Source organism: Antechinus flavipes, chromosome 1, assembly GCF_016432865.1.
Source record: "Antechinus flavipes isolate AdamAnt ecotype Samford, QLD, Australia chromosome 1, AdamAnt_v2, whole genome shotgun sequence".
In the NCBI taxonomy this organism is placed as follows: Eukaryota; Metazoa; Chordata; class Mammalia; order Dasyuromorphia; family Dasyuridae; genus Antechinus; species Antechinus flavipes.
In genome coordinates this window covers 530930372-530947794 of record NC_067398.1, presented here as the reverse complement: position 1 = coordinate 530947794, position 17423 = coordinate 530930372, and the positions used below count along the sequence as shown (strand labels likewise).

Below are 17423 nucleotides of genomic sequence, written 5' to 3'. Positions count from 1 at the left end.
GTGGGCATTTGTGTTTAAAGACAGAGACAAGGAATGTTTTATTATCTTCATGCATTGTAACATGGATTTACTGTAGTGTAGATTTAGAATCAAAGTTAAAATTGCATTTTTATCATCCCCAAAAGACATATGTAATGATTTAGACTTTGCAGCATACAGCTTACATGTTAAGAGAAGCTACTTTTGTGACACAAATGCCCTTCTTTGTTACTTACAAATAACTATATTCAAGGACACAAAGCCCAACTGTTATAAAAATATTAGTATGCAGATGCTCTTGTGTTTTGTTAATGCATTTGATTAAGCACAATGTATTCATTGTTTTCTCTTTCCATTTTGCATTAATTTATATTATGGCACAGAGTATAAAACACAGCTAGTGATTCACATGTTTTCCACTATTTCTCTTGATTCTACCATCCATAAGAGCCATTTCCACCATGTTAGGAATGATCAGTTACTATGTCATTCTTTTTTTAGTCCATGATCAATTTATATTAACACAGTCAGTGGATATTCAGTAATGTGAAAGTTTGCTAACAAAAATAAGACATATTTCACAAAAATATCTAGTTTGGTAAGTTTTAATCAGCAATAACCACAATTTAGATAAAACTATAATATCAAACTATCCCATTTCTCTCCATTGCCTTTTCTCCAAAGTCTTCTTGAGTTGAATGACAAAATTTTAAGTCATATGAGATGAAACTGATAACTGAAAACAGTTTTTTTTAAAACCTAACAAAATTTGGATCCAAGTTTCTAGGTTGCAACTGTTTTCAAAACTATTTTTGAGTGTTGGCATGTGTTGCTAGCTTAAGTGTCTGGTGTAGATATGCAACATCTGTTTGAAAATCCTAATTTGCATTGAAAATGGAGTTTGAAATATCAGTAAGCAATAAATTTTGTCCTTGTATGGATTCTTTCCCCAAATGAATTTATCCTAGTCATTTGGAATTATTTCTCTTTCATAGAAGTAGACATATAAATAGAAAAGTGTTGAAACTTGTACTTTATCACTTAACCTGAGCAAAATACATAGGCAAATGAAGAGTTGGCTAATTACAGATAATTTAGAGAAGAAAATTTTAATATTGACATTTAAAAGCCCCTCTATTTTGCCTGAATTTTTCATCCATATTTTTAACTGCTGCTTCATCTATAATGTGTATATAAAATATTATCAACTTATTAACATATAGTCATTATTGTAAAAATGAGCCTCGTACAAGTTATAAAGATGTTAAATAATATGGTATTTTGTGTTGGAAGCATATGTGTGTATATGTGTATGTGTGTGTATAAAATCAATTCATGAACAAGGACAGACTTACCTACCCCAAGCTAAGCAATATATACAGATATATAGAGATACTGGAACAAAAATAAAAAAAGGTCCTGCTCTCAAGGATCTTACATTCTATTTCATTTGATACTTTAAACATTGCTCTTTGAGGTGATAATGGAAGTGTAAATTTGATCAGATTCAATTCATTTAACCAAATGAAATTGAAGAAAAGCTTCATGTTATAATAAAAAATGCTAAACCTGGAATCCTAGAATATGAGTTCAAATATTGGCTCTGCAACCTATTATCTATGAGGCCTTGGACAAGTTATTTAAATTCTGGTCCTTCATTTCCTTAACTATAAAAAATGAGGGGATTATGCTAGCCAACCTTTAAGTTCCCTCCCAGTTCTATATCTCTGATTATATAATTAAATAACAACAATAAAAGTAATTTTTATATTGACAAAATTTTTCAAAGCTCTTTACATGCATCATCTCATTCAAGTTCATAATGATTTTGGGAGGTAAGTACTTTATATATTATTTTTCTTTTATAGATGAAACTTAGAGAAGCTAACTAATTAACTCATAATCATAGTTAACTTCAAAAAGTAGGGTGAAATAATGAGCTTTAAAAAAAAATAGACTGTTCTCACTCTCAAGAAATATATAGACTTATTGAGAGGAAAAGCAACTCAAAATGTACTAACATAGGCTTTTGAGGACTATTTCTCCAATTTTCACTTGTCTTAGCAGACTGCATCCCCAAGACTTCTTCTCCCCTCAGAGTTTTACAAATACTCCTAAAGGGTTGAGGTTTACTTGTTCCTATAAACTTCCACTTGAGTTCTTCTTTCCTACTATCAATGAACCAGTTGACTTCAATTACCCATTTTAAAAATATGGTTGCTTACCCAGAACATATGGCAAGATCAGAAGCTGCAAAATATTCTCCAATTCTCTCCTACTACATATAAATTCATTCCATTGGGAAAGTGAACTCAAATTTAAATCAAAAGGTACTGAAGAACACATTTCTGGAATACATGGGGCTAAAGGTACCCCATGATTCATAGACCTAGGAGTTCTTTTCTTCCCCTAGAATCCCCACTAAATTGATTTCTGGGTGTAGTCTCACCAGAGCATGAATTGCTCCTTTATTTAGGTCCTTCTGACTCCAGGGCCAATACTCTACCCACTGCATCATCTAACTGCCCACTCCTTATTTGTCTAAGCTAGCTTCTTACAGGTTTCAGGATCATGATTTACAAATCCATGTACTGATGGGCTGGTTCAGGAAGGTAACTCCTAAAAACTGGCTCCTCATTAGATTCAATTACTGTTGCTACCAGCTCTGATGGTCTCTGTTATTTAATCTAGTAGCTGATGGTTCTTGAAGCCTTTTAAAGCTCACAAAATCATAATCTGAATCATTCCATTTTCAGATTCTTATTCACCTGTAATTAAGAGGAAATAAATGTACCTGACTGAAAGAACAGCCTACTTCTCCATCAACTGGTGATTCATAGCAGTTCTCCCTATGAAAAAGAACTTAAAAAAAATATATCCTCTATTTGAACCGTTTTAAAGTATCCTCAGCCTAGGCTCAATCTTTCCTACATCATCATTCCTTCTTCAACTAGACAGAAAACTCTTTAACTTCATAGTACAGTCATCTTTCACTAATGGCCAGAAGGAGGCTTGCCAAACTTCTTTTTGTTAGATTAAACCAATATTGTACATACTTTGATAACTCAGCTGGGAGGACAAATTAAAACGCTCTAAAGGGCTGGACTGTTTGGGGCCATTTCCCCATTATATTATCATGAAATATTTAAGATCACTTAATTGTTGTGTTAGTGAATAACAGTATAACAGAGGAAAGAAAAAATCAGTACAAATTAGAGATAGGTAGTGGATAAATAAATAGAAACTACATTTATTCAGTACTTGACATATGGAGTTAACACAAAAGATCTTACTGTGGAAATGGATTTTAAGTTGGATGAAAAAGAATTGATCACAGATAAAAGATGAAAAAAGAGAAGAGTCAAAAATGACTATAAGTTCTCTGGTCTGGGAGGCTTAAAGGAGATATTGAAAAATGGAACAGATTTTGGTAATGGGAAGGAGATTTGAATTGGATTTGTTTTAAGATGGTGTAGCATAATTGAAATATTGTTGGATTTAGAATCAGGAGGGATCTTGATTACAATTCCTACTGTGATACAGTAGCTATGAGATCATGGACCATGAGCTACAGTTTCATCATCTTTAGAAGTAGGATAATGATATACATTTTTATCTGCCTAACAGAGCTTCTCCTAATTGGTTTCCCTCCCTCAATTCTTCTACATATAGTTGCAGATGAGAGATGACTAGGGCAAAGTACAGTGGCATTCTCATCAACTTAGTCCAGATGCTATGTTTTGCTAATCCAGCCTAAAATTACATTGATTTTCTTGGTTACCAGTTACTTTATTGACTCATTAAATTTCTGGTCCACCAAAACATCCAGATATTTTTCAAATTACTAGCGACACCTTCCCCTATCTTGTACGCATCACATTGATTTTTTTTTTTTAATTTAAAACTAAATACAAAATAAGAAAAAAACAAGTAGATAAAGAAAGAGAGAAAAGGAAAAACAAAACAAAATATTGTCACATGCCCAGCAGAACATCAGGAAGGATTCAGAATATCTAACCATAAATTTCTATTTTAAGAAGATGTATATAATAGTAGAAGATATTGTATTCAAAATGTCCATCTTTTCTCTGCCTTCTTGTTTTCTGATGTGCATTTTTAACTTTTACTTTCCTCTTTCATCCCTCTACCTACTCCAAGGAGGCTACAGTTAAGCATGTGTTTGTGTTTGCATATACACACACACACACATAGACACATGTAAATATTTATATATATATTACACATATTCACACTTGCACATGTATATATAAATCTGTATGCATATATATATATACATGCATATATACACATATATCTGTGTGTTTGTGTGTATATGCATTTACATATACATAGACATGTATTTAAAACAATATTAATATGGCTGAGTTATATTGTATATTTCTTTCTTGATTGAATCTTTTAAGTTTGACTTTGAGATTATTAGCCCTACTTTTTTTTCTAATAAGTCCTACTCTTGACCCTTGTTATTGTGTTTGTATTTATCACTTATTTCCTATCCCTGCTAGCTCTTCTATTTAGCTTCTATTCCTTGACTTAGCTAAAACTATTACTTAGCCTCCTTCCACCAATGGATCCTTCCCTTATCTTTTCTCCTCATCTCTCTTTCTCCATTTATCTTATTCCCATTAATCTATATACCTTATCATATTTCCATTTATCTAAATACCCTTTTGTACCCCATCTTATCCTATGGTACCCTTTTTCTCTCTTCGTCCCTTTTCAATTAATCTACATATTTTGTCCTACTGCCATAAATGCACATTACCTCCCTCCTTATTTCTTTTTGGAATGTGTTATACTCTTCATGGGACATAGGTAGATAGATAGTAGATAAATTTCCCTATTTAACCCATTTCTAATATGAGTAGATTCTCAGAGCTATCAGCCTTCTTCCCCCATCTAATGCTTCTGTAACATCTCTTCCTCTGCATCTCATTTGTATAGTATAATTTACTATTTTTACCTTTTCCTGTATAGTTTTGCTTTTTAGCATCAGGCCAAATTTATCTTTGCCCCAATCTTTCTTTGGAACTACTCAATTGTGATGTCAGTCTTAAACACATTATTTACATTACACATAAAAAACATAAGCAGTTTGTCCTTTTTAAATCTCTTGAAATTAATCTTTGAAGTTGTCTCTTATGTATTAAATTTTCTATTAAGTTCAAATTTGTTTGAGACAAAATCCTGAAAATCTCTGAGTTCTTTGAATGTCCTGTTTTGGGTTTTGTTCTTTTTTTTCATTCAATATTGTGGTTAGTTTTGCTGGATATGATATTTTTGGCCCCAGACCTAGTTTTTTTGATTAATAATATATAATATTCCAGGACCTACTCTCTTTATTGTAGCTCCTGGTAAAACCTGTATAATGATAACTCCATCATATTTGAATTTTTGTTTGTTTCTTATAAAACTTTGATGTGGAGGTTTTGAAATTTTGCAATGATGTTCTTATGTGTTTTCCTTGTAGGATCCTTTTGAGGTGGTGACTGGTAGATTTTTTTTTTTTTTTTTGTATTTCTACTTGCCCTTTGTGTTCTGCCTTTTGTGCTCTATCACTGCAGAACATTTTTCTTTGATTATTTCTTACATTTTTGTGTCAAGGTTCTTTTCTTGGTCATAGCTTTTAGTTAGTACAATTGTTCTTATATTCTCTCTTCTTGATTTGTTCTCCAGATTTATGTTTTTCCTTATAAGATGTTTCATATTCTATTGTATTTTTTCATTTTTTATCTTTTTGTTTGTTATTTTTTAGTTTCACTGGCTTCCCCTTGCTCAATTCTACTTTTCAAAGAATTATTTTCTTCAAGACTCTGGATCTCCTTTTCTAGTTGGTTGACTTTCTTTTCATAATCTTCTTGGGTTTTTTAATGGTTCTTTTTTAAAGTTTTTCCTCAGTTTCTCTTATTTGATTTTTAAAGCCTATTTTGAGTTCTATAAATTTTCTCTGGGTAGGGATCCATTTAACATTAATCTTTGGAAGAGATTTTGTTACTTCACTGTCCTCCTCTGAAGATGAACTTCAGTCTTCCCAATTCCCATAATAAGTTTTTATGGTTGTATTCTTTCTTCTTTGCTGGTTCTTTTTTTTTTTTTTTTAATGAGAAGTATTAGTGTAGGCACTTATAATTCTGGGCTGGGGGTGTCCCCAACTTCACTTTAGCTCTCCTCTCTGACCTGGAACCCCAACCAAAAGCTCCCTTCTCCTGCGAGGGCCTGCAACCAGAAGTTTCCCTTTTCCATTGCTTCTGTACTGTGCACTGGTCTCTTCTTGCCCAGGCATCATCTCAGCAGCATAGCTGAGCCTGGTTTTCTTTATCAAGATACATTCCCTCAGCTTTTCCAGGCTCAAACTCCCAACTGCCTATTCTGTCTGGGAGGTAAAAAAACTGGGTTCCTACAGTTGTGGCTGAGGCTACCTCTAGATCGCAGCCAGCCCTAGGGCTCCCAGCTTGCTGTTTCTATGAATCTAGCCTGGCAGTGTTTACACTTCAAGTTGTCTCAGGACTCCTATTCTGCCTCAAGTCTTATTTGTTTTTTACCAGTGTAAGTTTGCCCTGAGGCACAATTTTGTTTCTGGGGGACATCTGGAGAGCTTGGAATTGTGACTTACTCTGCCATTTTCCCAGAATCCTCCTCAAGGTGATTTTTAACCTCAAAATAATATTTTATTTCCATTTATCTCTCTTAAATTTTTTTATTCAATTTGACCCAAAGTTCTGCTCAGTCAAGATCTTTTTGAATTTTGACTCTGTCATCCAATTTATCATTCATCCCTCCCAAATTTGATGTCATTTTCCCAAATAGAGTCAGGAAAATTTAGATCCAACTGAAAAATAACAGTAGATTTGCATAATTCAGATCACTCAGAAAAAGATAAAAATATTGAAAACATCAGAAAAGTGAAGCATTTATCCATCCCTGTGATCCTCTACTTTGTCTATAAGAGGAACAAGGGAAGTAATAAGTAGGACAAGAGCAATTGAAGGCAGAGAAAGAGAAATAAAAAAATTCGATGTCATAGAAATCATAAAAAAAGAGACTTTCAAGAAGCAGTCAATTGTGTTACATGTCCAAATGAGGTAAAGGAGACAAAGAAAAGGAAGAAAAACAAAAAAGGAGGGGGGTTCATTAACTTATTAATGATATCATTGGTAACAAGCTATCTGAATAGACTGATGAATGTGAACATCAGATCACTTATGTTTGTTTTTTCTTTTTGATATTAAAATATATTTTAGTTTATTAGTACATTAGCCAATAGTATCATGGAAGGTTAGGCGTTGAAAGAACAGATAGAGGACACACATTTTATGTGATTTGCGAGTAAGAAGGAAGTAAAAATATTCAACAGTAGCTATACAATGGAAGGTTTAAAATAATCTTCCTTTTGGTTTTTCTTCAGAAAAGTCAGAATAAATATAAATAGTTCTAAGGCCTCAATGTGATAATGCACAATGAATTGATTCAAGAGAAGAAACAGATTTAAATTCAGAGCTGTGGAGAGCATTACATGCCTAATTCATAGGCTCATAGATTTAGATCTGGAAGGGAATTTAGTGATACAACTCCTTTCTTTTATAGTTGAGAAACTGAAGTATATAAGTATACACAGATATTAAATGGTAAAGCTAGTATTTTGTTAATACTGATTCCAAATCCAACATTCTTTTCTTATACCATGTTGTATCATCTTCCCAAAGTGTATCAATGTCTTGAAACAATTTGTTTTGAAATGAATGAATGAGTGTCTTTAAACTCTTAATTATCACCAAAACTCAACAAGTTCCTATGTGATCACAGTTTTTTATCCATTTTTATGTACTCCTTTGCCTTTTACCATTCTATGAAATATCTGTCTTCCCTGTTCTTCCACTCTATAACTTCTATTCCTACTTCAGTTCCTCCTTGACTCCATTTCAATATTGTACTCACCATTCCTTCCCCCCTTTTGTTCTGCCATTCTACTTCCTTCTTAGTCTTTAGCAATTTGTAAATTCTACCATTTTGTGTTCCTATTTGTGAAATGTTCCAAAAAAAAAAAAAAAGTCATACTTACATGAACTGATGCTGAGTGAAATGAGCAGAACCAGGAGATCATTATTTATCTCAACAATGATACTGTTTGAGGATGTATTCTGATGGAAGTGGACCTCTTTGATAAAGAGAGCCTTAATTGATCAAAGATGGACAGAAGCAGCTACACCCAGAGAAAGAACACTGGAAATGAATATAAACTGCTTGCATTTATGTTTTTCCTCCCGGGTTATTTATACCTTCTGAATTCAATTCTCCCTGTGCAACAAAAAAAATATTTGGTTCTGCACACATATATTGTATCTAGGATATACTGCAACCCATTCAACATGTAAAGGACTCTTGCCATCTGGGGGAAGGGGTGGAGGGAGGGAGGGGAAAAATCGGAACAGAAATGAATGCAAGGGATAATGCTGTAAAAAAATTACCCTGGCATGCGTTCTATCAATAAAAAATTATTTTAACAAAAAGTCATAAAACTTTGCTAGCTGGACCCACTAAAAGCTCAACTTGGTTTTCATGGTACTCTATCTTCAAGCAAAACCCTATTCACTCCACACCAACCTCTCCTTTCTCAGCAGATAGCATTGTTTTACACTTTATCTAAGATTGAACCAATTGAGAGTCAGAATCTTAGTCAACAGGACAAAGTGGAAAGAGTACTGAATCTAGAATCAAAGTCAAATCTTATCTCTTAAACATTTCTAATTACGTAAGTTTCCTCATCTGTAAAATATGGAAAATTCCTAGAGTTTCAGCTACTTTTGTTGTGTAGATAAAATGAGCTATCGTGAAGGCTATATATCTATATTTATACATATAAAACATAATATTCTTTCTCTCCTATCTTCCTGTCAACATTCTTATTTTCTTTCCCTCTTGTGTAAGATAGCCATCCTCATCAAAGCTAACATTCACATTTTTCTTGCTAATCTTAGCTATCTGTTGTAATTTGATTTCTTTCCCTACTACTTCATTGAAACTGCTCTCTTAAAAATCATTAATGACCTCTTAATTGCCAGAATTCAGCATATCCTTACAGCATTCAACCTCCCTGATTTTTCTGCATCTACTTAACATGATTCAGAGGCAGTAAGTGATGCATTGATTTAGTACTTTGCAGTTGTGGTATACAATGGTAATACAAAAACAAAAAAGAAATATCACATGATCTCAAAAGGTTTTTGTTCTGTTATACACGTTTATCTATCCTGCTCCTTGATAGTGCTTCCATCTTTGGCTGTTGTGACACTGGTCTCTCCTAAGTTTAAATCCAGCCTCACTTATCTATCTAGCTGTGTGACTCTAGGCAAATCATTTAACCTCTGTCTGATTCAGTTTCCTCTACCATAAAACCAGAAAAAATAGCATTGTTTTAGAGGACTGCTGAGAAGATTAGATGAACTAATATTTGGAAAATATTCACCACAGGGTCTGATACACAGTAGTCACTTAATAAATACTTGTTCCTCTTCTATAGAAATTTTCTTTTTCTTTTAGGGCTTAGTTTAGGTGCCACTCCTCCATAAAACCTGTCCTTACCTCTGTTAAAAATAATTTCTGCCTCTTCAAATTTCTCATGACACTTTTTTGAGGTTCATTCCATTCTTCTTATCAAATTCTCTCAGGTATCACACTTTCCCCCAAAGGATTGTAAAAGACTGGAAGGAGACAGAGATTGTAACATTCTTCACCTATATATCATCGTATCCATCACAGTACCATAAAATAAAAGGAAATTAACAAATGTTAGTTGAATTATGTTGAGTTGATATGTGAACACTGTGTGGCAACTAATTTAGCAGTCAAAGTTGTATGAATATCATAAGAATGTAAGTGAAGGGGGCAGCTAGGTGCAGTGGATAGAGCACCAGCCCTGAAGTCAGGAGGACCTAAGTTCAAATCTGACCTCAGACACTTAACACTTCCTAGTATGTGACCCTGGGCAAGTCACTTAATCCCAATTGCCTCAGCAAATAAATAAATAAAAATCATTTTTAAAAAAGAATGTAAGGGAAGACTAATTTTTATCTTTGTATCCTCAGCACCTGACAAAATGCCTGGAACAAAATAGGTGATTTAATATTTGTTGGATTAGATTGTATTGGATTGGATTTCTTGAACTGTCCGCTCTAGAAATATTTTAATTGAATTTCTCAAAAAAACAAAACAAAAAAAAAAAAAAAAACCACCCTCCTTAGTGTGATTGCATTGCTTTCTGATTATCTATTATTAAAATACACTAGAATTATTTGAGGTGTTACAAGTTATAATTATTTTGAAAACCTGTAGATTAATTATAAGGTCACAAGACAGAAATAGAGTAACTGAGTTGAGATTGACTCCTTTTCTCTAAAACCTTTGAGAAGTATGTCCTCAGAAGAAATACAACTTAAAATTATATATATATATATATATATATATATATATATATGTTCAAAATTGGGGCTGTACCCTGGCATCCTTGAACTCTACCAGTTGGCCTAGTTTATGGTGAGGATTACAAGGTGATCTCTAAGAACTGTCAATTTTTCTATGAGAAACCAAATATGGGAGTTCCTGGATTCTGAAATCCCAAATTTCCTCTTTCTAAGACTACATAAAAATAAACTGTCAAAATGAAGTTGAGTGTTTAACTGAGAAACTTTCAAGCATTCAATGTAATTATCTATTTGGGAAACTATTAAGCCATTTCAATGTGTGTGAGTAACTTCTGAGGAATAATTAGGCAATATCATTATAATAAAATTCATCAGTGTGTCTCTCTTGCTTGAATACACATATCAGCATTTAGAAGACATGTCTGATAACTTATATTTGATCAATTTGTTTAGGAGACTGTACTGCATCTTACTCAGATTTTCACTAATTGATTCTTAGGTCCTGCCAAAATTAGGGTGCTTGCTTCTAGGACAGTTTTACCAAAAAAGCAGTTTAAGAGGTGGGTGCAATTTCATTGCAACAACCCATATTCTATGGATTTTGTATGAAATAACTAAGTCAAGACAAGTCAAAGAAAGCAGCATTGTTCCAACGCCCTGTTTTTCACAGGCCTGCATTCATATCTCATCCTTGTTGTTTGCAGGAGAGGCAGATGTGAACCAGAACAATGGGCCCTCCTCTAAGGGCACAGCGGTGACAGACTCCAAGAGTACAGCGGACCCAAAGAATGCCTGGACTGAAGCCAACCCAGCTGACACCGTGGGTCGCCCCCACTTGATCCGCCTCTTTTCCCGAGATGCTCCAGGAAGGGAGGACAACACCTTCAAAGATCGGCCCTCGGAGTCAGATGAGCTTCAGACCATCCAAGAAGACAGTGCAGCAGCTTTGGAAGGCTCAGAGTTGATGGCTTCACAGAAAAGATCTTCTCAGAGGCACGGATCAAAGTACCTGGCAACTGCAAGTACCATGGACCATGCAAGGCATGGATTCAACCCAAGGCACAGAGACACGGGTATACTTGACTCACTGGGCAGATTCTTTGGAGGTGACAGGGATGTGCCCAGGAGGGCCTCAGGCAAGGTGAGCTCTGAAGAATAGAGGGACCGCAGCAAAATGTCTACTCATTTTTTTTTTTGTTTTTAATTAAGAAAGCTAAGAGAAAGAGAAAAAAAAAAAAAAGGAAGTAAATTAAATCATTACCATGGAGCAAGAATTAATTTAACCAGCAGACAGTGGGTATTCACTGGGCTTTATGCAGTGCTGCTTCTTGCTTAAAAACAAACAAATAAAAAACAAAACAAAATAAATTAACAGAGTAGCAGAAGGAAATGTTCTTGGCTTGCTGCTTAGAGCATTTTACCCAATCCTCTGCCTCATGAGAGCTGGAAATTGGGGTAGGTTTTGGGAAGTTGGAGAATTTTGTGAATCCCTGGTTTGTAATGGGAGATAGAATCTTTGGGCAAGGCAGAAAGAAATCCCCATGTTCTTTGGAGATTTTTTTTGGTGATTGTTTTCTTCTACTCCCAACATACCCAGAGTTGTATTTTTCTCATCTCCTTTGCTTGTTAGAATAAATTATGACAGTTTTCCTCTGACTTTGCAGTAATAAAAAGGGGAATTGAAAGAGGTCTGTAGAATATACTCTTGAAATCGCTGATGTGTTCTATGTAAACTTGCTTTTTTCTTTCTCGTCTGCCTAGTAAGAGAGGGGGGAATTGTCTATATGTGCAAAGCAAGGCTTTATTCGTAAGTGTATTATTCCATAAATTGAACCATAGAATTTATGATCTTTAGTGAGTGAAAATATATATTTAGTAGATTAAACTGTATGACAAGAAATGTTCCTGTTGTGTAGCACAAGGTAGCATGTAGTGTTAGCCCTAGAGCTCCCTGCTCTTATGTTTGATAAACTAAGTGGTCTGCAGCTGTTACTGAACTTAAAGAGCTGGTTCCCAGATAGAAGTTACAATATTTTTAAAGTGATTTTCATTTGATTTCCAAATGCTGAGCTTTTATTTGTTCTCAAAATAAGTGCCTAAGTATTGACAACTGTCTCTTAACATGTAACTTTTCCCCTAGTGTATATGGTGTTTATGACAGTGATTCTTTTTTTGACCTGCTTTTGGGGATTTCAAGGAATTATAACAAAAAAAAAATCTAATTCCTTCCTTCAGTAATAACATTTCTCTCTAAAGATAATAGTAGTGGCAATATAGTGTTTATCACTAGAAGCATCTTATCCTTACAAAGATGAAATTCCCTTCATCCTAACCTGAAACTTTTTAAAATTTGATTCAAAATTTTAAGATAATGCTATAGTGCTTCATTGTACTAGAGTGTGCCTATTAGAAGTCCATTCTAATTAATAAAAGGTGTATATTGGACTTTATGTATGCATGCCAATCTCTTTCTTATATTGAAACACTAAGGCATTAGTATATTCATTTCTATAAAAGATCTGTTCAGTTCCAAGACCACTCTAAGCATGGTGTCTGTCATCTTCCCTTTTATTTGTAAATTACACTCAGAATAACCCAACTGCTTATTAAATTCATTTTCTGGTAACTGCCACACTGGCTGTTTAAGTAGGCTTTTTCTGAGGCTTCCTTGGACTGCTTTCCTCCCCTGCAACAGTAGTCATTCTATCTGACCTACTTTTAAACTGATGACAATTTGCAGTGGTTTCCAAAGAACAGCTTTTAAACCATAGTGAATTGCTGTGGATTCAGGTTGACCAACTCAAGTCTTGCTGTTATGTGAAATACTTTATTGAAGAATATCACCAGTTTTGAACTTTGATTTTTTTTTTTTTTTTTGTAATTCAAGGGAACAGGTAAATTGTATTTAATCTTACACATGAAAGATTAAGCAACTGGTTTTTATATATTAGAAAATAAATTTCATTTCTGTAGAAGTAGTTTAAGCTGGATATAAACTGTGGATTTGTTTATGTCATTGTGAAAATGTACCTCAAACTGAATCTGTACATATATATATATTTAAGATTTAAGCCTGCACTGTGCTTACATCTGGATAAATCTTCAGTAATTGGTCATTTGAATGCTGCCAGTGTCTGAAAGAGTCATTCTTAACACAAAGGATTGCTTATAGACCACCAAGTATCCTAGATGAATCAAAACTTTTATAACAAATCTTCTCTTTGTTCTTAAAAAAAAATCAAACATCTTTTAAAATAACTGCTTTTTAATGTTTGAAATACCAATTCCAGCAACTGTGGAATAGAGGCTGTGGGTGATTTTTGAACCATCAGCCAAGAACATCAATACTTTGTTAGAACTTATAGCTACAGAACAATGCAAGTTCATTAACCACACACTGTTAGACAGTTCAACGGACTATCCTTGCCAAAAACTAAGTATTGGCAATATTTGGTTTGACTGAACTCTTATGCTTTAGATTCTTTGCTTATTTTAAATGGTGGAAAAGTAAGCCTAATATAACTGTGTTTAAGAGCCATTGTGAGACTCTGGTGTGTTCACAGTAGTGATAAGTGATTAAAATCATAGTGTTGTTTTGTGTTCTCCCCTAGAAAAGGGGAACCAGAATCATATTAATTATTAGTCTAACTGACATGAAAATATTTCACAGTTTTCAAGGCTTTCACAAATCAAGACAACTGGAAAGGATAACTGTGGTCACTAATCATATCAATACATTGACCAATTACTATAAAATGAATGGCTATTATATCTAAGAAAGGCAAAGCCCACTTTACAATAGAACTGCCAACCATCTCACCTGTAAAAAAAAAAAAATATATATATATATATATTTTCCCCCCCAGAGGAGTTTGTAGGAGGATTGATGTTTAATTGATTAGAAGACATTTACCAATGACAAGGCTTTTGCCCAAGGGGTTGAAAGAGGATTGGTGTGTTAGGGGGTTTGTTTTGCCCTGACCTCTTCCTCTTCCACCTCCCTCCCAGTGATCATACCATGGTGCCACTTGGTGCCATGTTTCAGAACTACCCACACCAGGAACATGGAATGTACTAACAACACTTGGCCTTTGTAAAGCCAAAGAGAGCTGACATTCAGGGAAAGTGCATTACAAATTCCTGATTAAGCATATTCTTTTGAGAGGCAGAGATGAAGCAGGCTTAGGACATAACAACCTTCTTTGTTGTAAAGGGAGAATGACTCTTGTTCCCTTGAGGAAAGAGGTTTTCTCATCTGCTGGAATGTTGGAACAATACAAAGAATGGGTAGGAGTTAGGGGTAAAAATAAAACTTACCGGGCTCTTATATTGAAGGAGATTGCCTCCCAACTTCAATTATCTGTCTTTTCATTGTCTGCCACTCATTCCAAATGCCATGCTAATTGACCTTACATTCATTAGTTGAAACATGAAAAAAGCCTTGAAATAGTACATGTAGAACTTGGGTGTGTTTGGTTTTTTCCTCTGAGAGTAGTCAGATAAAACCGTAGTTATTACTCTTATATAAAAAAACAATGATACAATAACACACACATTTTTAATACATCACAATGTAGGGGACATATACTACCATCATTTTCAGTTACTTTTTTCCTGTTTTAAAACTACATTTGTGTTGAGATTGGGAGAGAAGAAGCTTTTCAGCTAAACAGATCTTTCTCAACTCAATTTTATTTTTCTTAAAATCTCCCTGTAAAAATAAGTCTCTTTCAGGTACTTTCTGTATTCTGTTGCTATATTTTGTCTTTGTAAATTTCAGAATATAGCATAAAAATGTTTTCCCTTTTTTAAATTTTGTCAATAATTCTGTCATTTTTGAAGGCATTTTTGCAAGTTAAATTGATTGAATCTTTTTGATTTATTTCCATGTCCCACTCTAATTGGTTTTTGATTCTATGATGACTTAATTCCCTATTGTTAACATTATGCTACCTTTTGTAAGCCTTGTTGCATAGAACTTTGTAGCAATTGAGAATAACTTGAAGAACATGAATTCTGAAATTCAATAGATCACTTCAGTATAAATTCCCTATTTTCATTTTGTCAGCCTATTTGTCATCTTTTTATTTTGCTGCTTGGTAGTGAAATAACATTCATCATTTTAAGAAAACATTTGTATTTTGTATTGGGTTTTTTTGTTTGTTTGTTTGCTCTTCTGCTAGTAAGGGTTTTATCTACCAGATTTCATTTTCTTTTCTCCTGTAAAGTAGTGCATAAGACATGATTGAATCCCACAATTAAATTTGCAAAAGTGGTTAGTACAAAAGAACTTAAAACATGTGTTTGCCAGATGATTGAGATGAGAAGATCCTTTGAAATCTAGAATGTTATTTAATCCCTTAACCTCACACAAATTTTTTTAAGTTTCTTATTGAATTTCCTCATGAAATAATATCATCTTTAAAAAGTTATTGATCAGTGATTACCCAAAATTGGCTTAATTGTCAGAAATTGACTGTCTTTCTGTTACCTCAGTTGCCTATTGTTATTTAAATAGAACACAGTTAAAAGACACTTGATTGTCATTGTATTGGCTGTTTATTTGGGTATATTTGCTGTTTAAATAGAAAGCATGTAAATGACCTCTGTATTTAATGGTACTAGAATTGTGGCCATTGTATTACAATGTGATTTTGTTTTGATTCTTTGCTTTATAATAAGCTTGTGCATTTATTAAACTGTTTAATAGAATTGATGTACTAATTGCTTACTTTTTTAAAAATCACTTGATTCGATGTAACAATGACAAAATATATATATATTTCAGAAGCCAAATGGCTTCCTTGGGTTTCAAATTGTGTTTTTATGACTTTAAGCTATATCAACCATTTAGAAAAAGAGATGGGCATTTGTTGGTTCTAAAGATCTAACTTCTAATCAATTCTTTAAACTTAAATTATAGTATATTACAGATTCCTTTATGTATTATGTTTGTATAATCATCATTTTTGCCCATATCAACAATTCAAAGTATTCAAATAGTTGTCATGGCTCTATTTTTAACGACATTTGTTTTCAAGCTGTTTAGTATTAATTTGCATTATAAAATGCTTGTGTTATTGTTCTTAACATACTGCCTTGCATAGTAGTGACACAATAAATACTTATTGAGTAATTTATGAATGAATGAATGAATGACCTCATGGTTCAGCTCTATGAATAATTATTTTTCTTTGGCATTAAAGACAATGAGAGACAGCCTGGTATAGTACATAGAAAGATAGCCTTGAAGTGTAAACCTGAGTTCAAATCCAGCCTATGACACATGCTAACTGTATGACCATGGACAAATCACTTAACCTAAGTGACCTTAGGCAACTTTCTAAGATTACAGACAATTATATAGGTTAATAAACATAGAGCTGGAAGAGACATAAATCATCATCGCATCAAGCTCCCTTAATTTAGAGATGAGAAAACTGAGACTGAAATGGTTTTGAATTGTCCATGGTCATACAAGTAGTAAATGGTAATTTTGTCGGGCAAGCAAGCAGGTTCATCTTGAAAAGACAAGGAAAATAATTTTCAGAGTAGGATTCTGTCATGAGCAGTCTGGGAAAGCCAGGAAAACCCAGTTTCCATAAGGGAGAAGAGAGAGACAGAGACCAACAGAGAAGGAAGGGTAAGGGTCATTGACACAGAACTAGAATTAGAGGTAAATAACATAGTACTCTTAGATAATTGTGTGCAATCTGAACCCATCACAAAAATAAACAATACCAAACAATCCTGGCCAGTGTCACTGATTTTTCTCTATGGGGTTATGATTTACTATTTGGTAATTCTGGTTGGTCAATGAAAGGCTAAGTTTTATTTCTGAATGCCCATTTCATTGTGTTCAAAAGGCATTTATCAAAATATTACCTTGTTGAGATACCCAGGGAAAATTACTTGATAATTTAATGTTTTGAACTAGACTGGCTCATATATGAAACTCAGGTTTATTCATATATTATATATTTACCTCAGTGTATTTCTATAATA

At 33.7% G+C, this 17423-nt stretch overlaps 1 protein-coding gene across 6 annotated transcripts in view; it reads left to right on the top strand.

Moving 5' to 3' along the window:
- Positions 1–17423, top strand: part of MBP (myelin basic protein) — a 205306-nt gene that overhangs the window by 146785 nt on the left and 41098 nt on the right. For all 6 annotated transcript variants that reach the window (XR_007949367.1, XM_051970547.1, XM_051970546.1 and 3 more), the window contains exon 4: positions 11123–11559. Coding sequence is in view for 5 of the 6 variants with exons in the window: in XM_051970547.1 (XP_051826507.1) it covers positions 11123–11559 (437 nt within the window). In the remaining variant the exon portion in view is untranslated. The remainder of the gene's footprint in view (positions 1–11122; positions 11560–17423) is intronic.